The 9,084-nt window shown below is 45.7% G+C and overlaps 1 protein-coding gene across 1 annotated transcript; it reads left to right on the top strand.

The window, feature by feature from the left end:
- Positions 1 to 2,366: 2,366 nt before the first annotated feature.
- LOC116867921 (antifreeze protein Maxi-like) lies at positions 2,367 to 5,860 on the top strand. Its single transcript, XM_032857948.1, has 3 exons — positions 2,367 to 2,378; positions 3,276 to 3,792; positions 5,817 to 5,860. The coding sequence occupies exons 1-3, from the start codon at positions 2,367 to 2,369 to the stop codon at positions 5,858 to 5,860; spliced, it is 573 nt and encodes a 190-aa protein (XP_032713839.1).
- The last annotated feature ends 3,224 nt before the right edge of the window (positions 5,861 to 9,084 follow it).

Raw genomic sequence — 9,084 nt, 5'->3', positions numbered from 1 at the left:
GTCCCCAAGGACCTGGCTGGGGCTTTGAACCTGCTACAGGTGCAAGGGTTTTAAAAACTTGGTGCAAAGGTAAATTCTCAAGTTTCAGAACAAACCAGGATTCCATGCACTCAAACACAAGAAAGACAAAAAGAACACTTTTTATGGACTTCTAGTGTTTATTTTATTAGGAAAATTTAGAGAGTATTATGTAATGACTAGGAAGGAGAAAAGGTAAGGTGGGGGAGGACTATGCATGATGACAGAAAAAAGTGGTCAAAGACAAACCTGCAAGGCACTGGATATTTCCATCAAACCAAGTATTCGGAATCATGATTTCATTAGTAATTTGCATAATTACTCTGGTGCTCCACTGCATCAGTATTTCTTCCATTAGATGATTTCTCTGAGTTCAGGGACTCTTCTGATGGAAGGACTTAAGGCACCAAAGACAGGAAGAGGGTATTTTCAGGACCATCAGGTGGCAGAAGAGCAACAGGAAGGCAGAAGTCTTACCAATTGAATGGGTGCTGGTGGCACCTATGCACCAGCCAACTAGCAGCAGCATTGCTTCTTGCAACAGCACTTCTGCTGGCAACAGCACTTCTGCTGGCAACAGCCCTTCCCGCCGCCACAGCCACATGAGCCACAACCACACGAGCCACAGCCACAGGAACTGCAGCCACAGGAGCGGCGGCAGCAGCAGACCACAGGGACAGTGCAGCAGCACCCACAGCAGCCGGTGCAGCAGGGACAGCAGTTGACCCGGTAGCATCTGCAGGTGGTACAGCTGCCACCACAGCCACCACCACAGCCACCGCAGCCACCGCAGCCACCACCACAGCCACCACAGCCACCGCAGCCACTGCTACAGCCACCGCAGCCACCACAACTTCCACAGCCACAGCACCCCATGGTGTCAGGAGAGTAAGGACTCAGGAGAGGTGAGGATGGAGACTCAGGAGGTGAGGGAGGTCTGATGCCGCCTTCTGCTGGAGGAGCCCCTTATGTACCATCTTGAGGAGGAAGGTGATGGAGTGAGTGACCCAGGACACATGACCCAGCACTTCCTCATTGCTGCCAACGCAGTTTCCACAAGAAGCTCATCCAGGGCTATTCCTTGTTTACGTTCTTATGGGTGATATTTGACCCAGTACATTTTCTAATTTTAGCTTTTCTTCTTAAAGTCATTTTAGAGGCAAAGAGACGCTAACCTTCTGGAGTTGTCTTCATTTCCAGAGAAAAACAGATGAACCGTTGAGCTATTTTTTAAATTTGTTTAAAGATTTTATTTGAGAGAGTGAGAGAGAGCATGAGAGAGGGAAATGTCAGAGGGAGAAGTAGACTCCCCATGGAGCTGGGAGCCCGATGCGGGACTTGGTTCCAGGACTCTGGGATCATGACCTGAACTGAAAGCAGATACTTAACCAACTGAGCCACCCAGGCGCCCAAAGCTTTGAGATTTAGAACAAAGAAAGCACTTAATTATTGCTTGCTCCTTTTCTGCCTCTCCTCAATGGGTTTCTCTCCATATCATCAGCAGAAACCACCCCCCGCTCTAATAGAAACTTCAGAGAGGTAGAGTCTATATGAATAACCAAATTGAACAAGCCACTTCTTTCCAATGGTTTTCACATCTATCACTCTCATGAATCTTACACCTCGTTAAATGGGCCATATTGGTTCTTGTGATGTTACATGTTCACAGCTATATTTCCAAAGAGATGTGGACTGTTTTTAAACTAAATGACCTTCTTTTCTTCCTCAACCTTGTAAGCTGTCTATTGAAAATCTTGACCTGATGTTCCTGTCTCTCCTGCTACACTCTCTCCCTTCGTGCTCACATCCACACCCAGGGCTTTAGTTCCCATGTGCATTTCCCAGATTCCTTCCTCCAATTTCGAATCTCCTCCATGTTCCAGATCCACCTGCCATGTCCCAGGCCCCAGACTCAAGGCATAATCTCCCCAACCCAATCACCAACCTCACCAAAAAAAGCTATATTCCTCCGCTGTGTCTTCTCCATCAAGCTGACAATCCATTAAAAATCTCTGAATCCCTTGTTTCTCTTAGCCCCATATCTGGTCTTCCACTGAATTCTGTGATTGTGCCTCCTTAAAAGCTCTCAAACCTATTCCTCTATCTCTTACCCCACTGTTCCCCCCACCCTAGCCCATCTCAGCTGGGTGGTTGAAATGCATGCCTTGGTCCACAAACCTCAAAAATAGTTTGAGATCATGAACAACAATGCCAACATGCCTCTGGGACCTTACAACATTTCCTCTCACTCAGATTCCTGAAGAACAATCTCACCAGATTGGGAAAATAGGCTCTGGGCAGCAAGCCACTTATAAATCATAGTTTGGGTAATCTGTTGGCCACCAACGATGTCCATGAAGGTCTGCAGAACTCCCTGAGAGGCCAGAGGGCTCCTCCAACAGCGCACGTGATGAGGAGCCCACTGGTGCTCTTGTTTTTCTTGTCTATGTTTCTATCACCTCCTTGCTAGTCGCTAGCCCTCCAATCCCACCCAGGACCACAGCTGCACACTTCACCATATTTCACACTCATTTTCTCACCACACTGGGCCCCTCCTTGCATCTCTGGCCTCTGTACCTGCACCCCTCAGAGTTCCCACCCTTCTTTCTAAATCTCCAAGCTTAGACTCCTTAGTGAAGACATCAACTGATCTTATCTACTCAAAAACAAAAATTAAAAAAATTAATTCCTTGTCCATTTACATCATTAAAATGACTCTTAAGAAGATTTATTTCTGTTTTAAGATAGTCCTTGGGACCTGGGTGTGAGAAAGAACACTGGTATGCTTCACAGGAAGAGGAAAGGGGTAGAAGCTTCCAGCTCCAAAAAGTTTCACCGGTCAACGAATGCAACGATAGTACCTGGCCTTTCACATCCCCAGCTCCCAGGATTACTTCCTATTACAAGCTCTTTGAGGTCAGGGACCATGCCAGCCCCTGGGAGCTCACAGATCACCTGACCCAGGGTGTGGTCTGCAAGCCCCACAGACACAGGTGTGGTGGGAAGATGAGATTCATCTATTCGTCTATTCCTGTTAGCTTCGCTACGTCCGGGGTCCCAGAATGCCTGCCTAGAGCTGTCTGGGCTTTTTCGAAGTTAAACTGGAATAAAGGTTTTATTGAAACAATAAACGAAACATGTGATGAAGACAAAGATATCTAAAAGGGAAGCAAATAAGAGATGATGTGATTCTTCCCTGTAAATAGAGCCAAATAGCGACCAGGAAGTGGTCATGTGTCTTCCTGCTTTCCCCCCAGTGCTGGTATATAAGGGCTCCACCAGCAGAAGGCGGCATCAGACCTCTCTCACCTCCTGAGTTTTGCTCCTCTCTACTCCCTCCTGAGTCCTCTCTCCTGACACCATGGGGTGCTGTGGCTGTGGAAGTTGTGGCGGCTGCGGTGGCTGCAGCAGTGGCTGCGGCGGCTGCGGTGGCTGTAGCGGCGGCTGCGGCGGCTGCGGTGGCGGCTGCGGTGGCGGCTGTGGCAGCTGCACCACCTGCAGGTGCTACCGCGTGGGCTGCTGCTCCGCCTGCTGCCCCTGCTGCTGCGGCTGCTGCGGGGGCTGCTGCAGTACCCCCGTGGTCTGCTGCTGCCGCCGCTCCTGTGGCTCGTGTGGCTGTGGCTCGTGTGGCTGTGGCTCATGTGGCTGCGGCGGTGGGAAGGGCTGTTGCCAGCAGAAGTGCTGTTGCCAGCAGAAGTGCTGTTGCAAGAAGCAATGCTGCTGCTAGGTGGCCGGCCGGCCTCTGGGGAAGTGCTGCAGGTAACCATGCTGTAGGTAAGACTTCCCCCTCCCTTTCTGTCAGCTCCTTTCTGATTTTTAAGTCACAAGCGTGACCTGAGCCTGGTCACCAACCCACAGGAATCCCACATTCTGTGGTTTCTATCATCCTGTTTGCATTTAATAAACACCAGCCAAAGTCATAAATGGGCAGCCTCCTCTGTCCATTCACTTTCAAATATTGCCCTTGACAAAAATGAATCAAGATAGCTGATGTTTTGTGTTCTTTGAAATGCCATTAACTTTGTGTTTATTTATGTCCTATTTTTACCATTGCATTGCCATCTCTGTAAATGCAAAACAACTCTTTTCTTAATAAATTATACAAAATCAGCCTCAAAGACCTTTGTAGTTGTTGTTGTTGTTGTTGTTTGTTTGTTTGTTTGCCAGTCTCTAAACTATCTATCCCTTGGGAACAATGCATTTCAATCTCAACATGAGACAGGTAATGTATAGATGAACATGACAATGAATTAAAAGCAAGAGAAGTTGTTTGCGATGGATATAGATGGGTTAGTAAATGGTTAATCCATTGTGGGTCTATCAAGAAGCAAAGAACTCAGCAGGCACATCCTTTATCTTGGCAGCGGAAGGTCATAAACTAAACTCTTCCCAAATCTCTCTTCTGATAGTCTTAGCAACAGCAGTCTGAGTGCGTGAATATTCACACAGATCCTGAGTAGTCATTTGATCACTTAAGAGCATTGTCACTTTTGAGGCTTATCATTTATGATGCTCACTTTTTTCTACTCCTAGGGTCTTTTTCTACTGCATGTTGATCCTGACTGTCATGGCCTCATAGCTGAGAATTACTCCAACAGGCAACATAAATGGAAGCCCTGAGTCTCTGACATCTCTTTGCCCATTAGCTCTATAGTCCATGAGTGCTTTTCATTCAGCCACCACCACACTAAGCATCCATACCCTCCCAAGCAGCTCTCCCAGAAGTTCTTCTGGAGCCATGGTAGGGGCCATGGAAGTCTGTCTGTCAGCCACTACGAACTACAAAATAGGCTTTCAGATGTAGCGTCAGAAGATGAGCATTAGGTTCAAAATAAGCAAACTGGGAAACTTTCATACCACCCCCTCAGCATTGTCTGAAGGAGTCCACACCATACACACAATAAAATGTGTTCCTGAACACCCTTTCTATTAATTTCCCATAGTGATCCCTGGCTCTTTTCTGTGGTTTCCAGATTCTTGATCCATCATGGTTGGTTTAGCAGTGAGCTGAGAGAGAAAGGAGGCAGGGGTCTCCCAGCTGGGTCTGGTGGTGAAGCTGGGGTGGAGGGAAGACAAGTGCCTGTGGTTTGTCTTCAGAAGGACATTCTTGCTCCAACACCACAAATCCACATGGAGTCAGCCGAGCCTGACAAACCAGATGCTTACATAGGCTGAATTGATCAAATGCAATGAAATCACCAAACAATATATGAATTGAGTAGCCATGTCAAGTAAAATCTCCAAAGAGAGCCCCTGAAAAGATAGTCTTCCTTTCCCCCTTGAAATTCAGAAGATAAGCTTTGAGGAGAGGGTCTGAGATGAGCTTCCTCAAATTCTAAGTTGACACACAGAAAGAAAGAAACGTGCTGCTGTTGCAACCACAATGTGGCACATGTACACAGTGTGGTTCCTGGTTTTCCTTGACACACTTAGCTCTCTCTTCTTCCTCCTGAGCGTGGTCCACACTAATTCCCAGTACATGAAGCTATCGCAGAATCCACAAGGAAATCACACAGGATCCATGTATGGGGAACTCTGGTGACAGGGGCTGGAAAGCATGGGAAGACACACAACCTGCATTTCACCTCAGTTCTTGAATGTTCCTCTCTGTAATCTAATTGCAAAATATGGGTCTTCATTTAGGTGATCTGAATAATTGGGAAAGGTATAGGCAGGACCTATAAGGGTTTGAAAACAAAGGCAGAAATATATCAGATTGAATAATGAAAATATTTGCTGAACTCAGTTGAACTACAGAAATATTTTCCTTAAATTGTGATCCATCTTTTTGTTGTCAGTACTGGGTCCACCTGAGAAACGTGTGCCTTGTGGCAAAAGATGAGGAAAATTAATGCAGAGACAACAATTGCTGACCTTCACATTGCAGGGACAATGACCTCTACCACTTTCTGGCTCTGGTCCAAAGTAGACCAAAAGTGGCAGAGAGAACATACACTGAAGAGTTCGCAAGAAAGCCATGAGATACAGTGCTTTGAAGCCACTCTGAGTGTTTTTGAGAACTATCTCTCCACCTCTGATGGAAACAGCTGCAGCAAGCATCACACTTGGCCTTGGATTACGATTCCTTGTACACAACCCACCCCACCCAAAGACACCCTAAGGCAGGGTGTCTTTGAAATACTCTATCTTTGAACTGGCTTCAACACCTTAGACTTACCTTTATATCTAGGAGTTTCTCTAAAAGAAAGAAGTAGATTCTTCTGAAATATTTAAATCCTTTTAAGTACTACTCATGATCTGAATCATAAAATGTCATTTGTATTTCAGTTTGTATCTTCCAAGTGAATGATGGCTATAGGGGATTAACTCAACTCTAGTTTGCTCCAGGTGTAAAGGAAAGAGATCTTGCTCATAAAACTGTTTTCCTATCAGGAATAGACTACCACAGTCTGGCAAAAGGACACACATTCAATGACCAGTCAGATCCCCTCTAAGCTCATGAGTCTATAAAAAATGGAAATACAACTTAAAAACACACATCACTGGGTGCATGGGTGGCTCAGTAGGTTAAGCAACTGCCTTTGCGTCAAGTCATGATCCTGGAGTCCGGGGATCGAATCCCACATCCGGCTCCCAGCTCCACGGGGAATCTGCTTCTCCCTCTGACCTTCTCCCCTCTCATGCTCTTTCTCAACTGTCTCTCTCTCAAATAAATAAATAAAATCTTTTAAAAATTTTTATTTAAAACACACATCACAGTTTGAGTTATTAAGTAAGATCTGAGGGACGCCTGGGTGGCTCAGTCAGTTAAACATCTGACTGTTGATTTTGGCTCAGGTCATGATCTCAGGGTCATGAGATCAAGCCCTGTGCCATGCTCATCATGGAGTCTGCTTGAGATTCTCTCACTTCCTCTGCCTCTGTCTCTCCCCCCTTAAAAAAAAAAAAAGGAAAAAATTAGATTTGTAGTAAAGTCAAAAGAAGGCTTGAGCCTCAGCAAGACCCCAACTGAGATTAAATTAATATAAATAGAAGAGAATGAAGATAAGTCTCATGTCCACCAATGCCGACTCACTTAGCACAACCTGCTGGCATTGCCTTTTGTAGTTAGAGAGATAGAAAGCTAAACTAACAATACCAAAAGTCTAAATGGGCACTGCTGGCTGAGTTTATAGGGGGAAAAATGAAAGGGGCTGCTCAGGAGGGGTGGAACTCTGCCCTTGACACAAAGAGTAAATGGCCACAATAGATCAGAATCTAAAGCAAATGAAGCCATCCATATTTTGGTAGCAGATATATTTTTGAAAATGGGTTTGAATTGGTTCTTTGTGAATAATACAGGATTTTTTTTAATGAATTAGGGACACATTTCTTAATGAATTAGGGACACTTCTTTCTTTCTTTCTTTCTTTTGTTTTGGAGGGGGGACACTTGTTTCTCTGTAACTGTCATTTCAAAATAGAATTCAGAATATAGATACATCATTCTTTCAAGTGTCCCATTGATGTTCATAGCTGGAATGCACGGACAGTAGTGGCAAGAAAACTATTCTCATCTTCTAAGGGATTACTCATCTTCTAAGGGATGTTTAAGTGAGATTAAGATGTTCTAGGGGGTGGGATAAGGTAAAATCAAAATAAAGGCAAAGAGAAACATTTAGTGATTAAAGTTTTTATTTTACTAGAAAATTTTAAAAAGTGTTATTGACAAATAGAAATACAAAATAAAAAAGGAGTAGACATAAAAGCACATACATGGGAAGGAAATAATCACATACATCTAAGAATAATAACGTGATCCTATCTGATGGAACTCCATGATGTCAGCTCTTCTTTTGGAGTTTTCATGTCCTTGTTTTTGCTATGTCCTATTTAATTGGAAACTTTTCAGTGAGGAAAATTGGAAACACCCAAAGCAGGAAAAAGAGGAACCTAAATCCAGGAGCAAAGTCAGCCCAAGAGGGTAAGTCTCAGACTACCAGAGGACAACAGGTAGGACCGATGAATGAAGTGGAAGATATTCCCATTATCTCTTGTGCAGGGACAGGGGCCAGATGGCCCCCCTAGCAGCAGCATTGCTTCTTGCAACAGCACTTCTGCTGGCAACAACACTTCTGCTGGCAGCAGCCCTTCCCACCGCCGCAGCCACACGAGCCACAGCCACACGAGCCACAGCCACATGAGCCACAGGAGCGGCGGCAGCAGCAGACCACAGGGGTACTGCAGCAGCCCCCGCAGCAGCCGCAGCAGCAGGGGCAGCAGGCGGAGCAGCAGCCCACACGGTAGCACCTGCAGGTGGTGCAGCTGCCACAGCCGCCACCACAGCCACCACAGCCACCACCGCAGCCACCACAGCCACCACCGCAGCCACCACAGCCGCCACCACAGCTGCCGCAGCCACTGCTGCAGCCACCACAGCCACCACAACTTCCACAGCCACAGCACCCCATGGTGTCAGGAGAGTAAGGACTCAGGAGAGGTGAGAAGGGAGACTCAGGAGGTGAGGGAGGTCTGATGCCACCTTCTGCTGGGGGAGCCCCTTATATACCAACACTGTGGGGAGAATATTGACCCAGGACTCAAGGCCACTTCCCTGTTGTTGATGCAAATATCCATGGCTGACTCTCAGATGGCCTTTTACGCACTTCCTTAATGGATCCTCTGACTTGTAAACTTGCTAAATTTATCTTTTACTTGTCTTTTTAAGGTCATTTTAAAAATAGGACAGGAAGTAACTATGAAATACAGTTTTTGGTTTGTTTTCTTTTGTCGGGCGGGGTTGGAGGGTTTTGGGTAGACATCTGAATGGGTCAGAATTTCCCTTGGGTACTTTTACATTTCTTGGTCATTATTAGTCCAGGACAAGATATTTTCATTCCTATACCACTTATAACCATTTACTAAATGGTGAAGCATCCCTTTAGGCAGAAGAAAACATTTTGAGAATCAAAGGGAAAGGTGATCCCAGGTCACGTTGTTTCATTATCTCAAGGCAGAGTTCCTTGGGTGTTTCTTCATCCTGTAACATCAGTTAGAAGGAGACTCTGATTCAGAGGAGAAGGGATCCAGTATTATCAGGGGTTATGACAGAGTGACCTTAGCATTC

The sequence above is a fragment of the Lontra canadensis genome, unplaced genomic scaffold (assembly GCF_010015895.1).
Source record: "Lontra canadensis isolate GAN:19392208 unplaced genomic scaffold, GSC_riverotter_1.0 scaffold13, whole genome shotgun sequence".
Classification (NCBI taxonomy): Eukaryota; Metazoa; Chordata; class Mammalia; order Carnivora; family Mustelidae; genus Lontra; species Lontra canadensis.
Note: the sequence above shows the minus strand (reverse complement) of the source record. Positions and strands in the feature narration are given on the sequence as shown.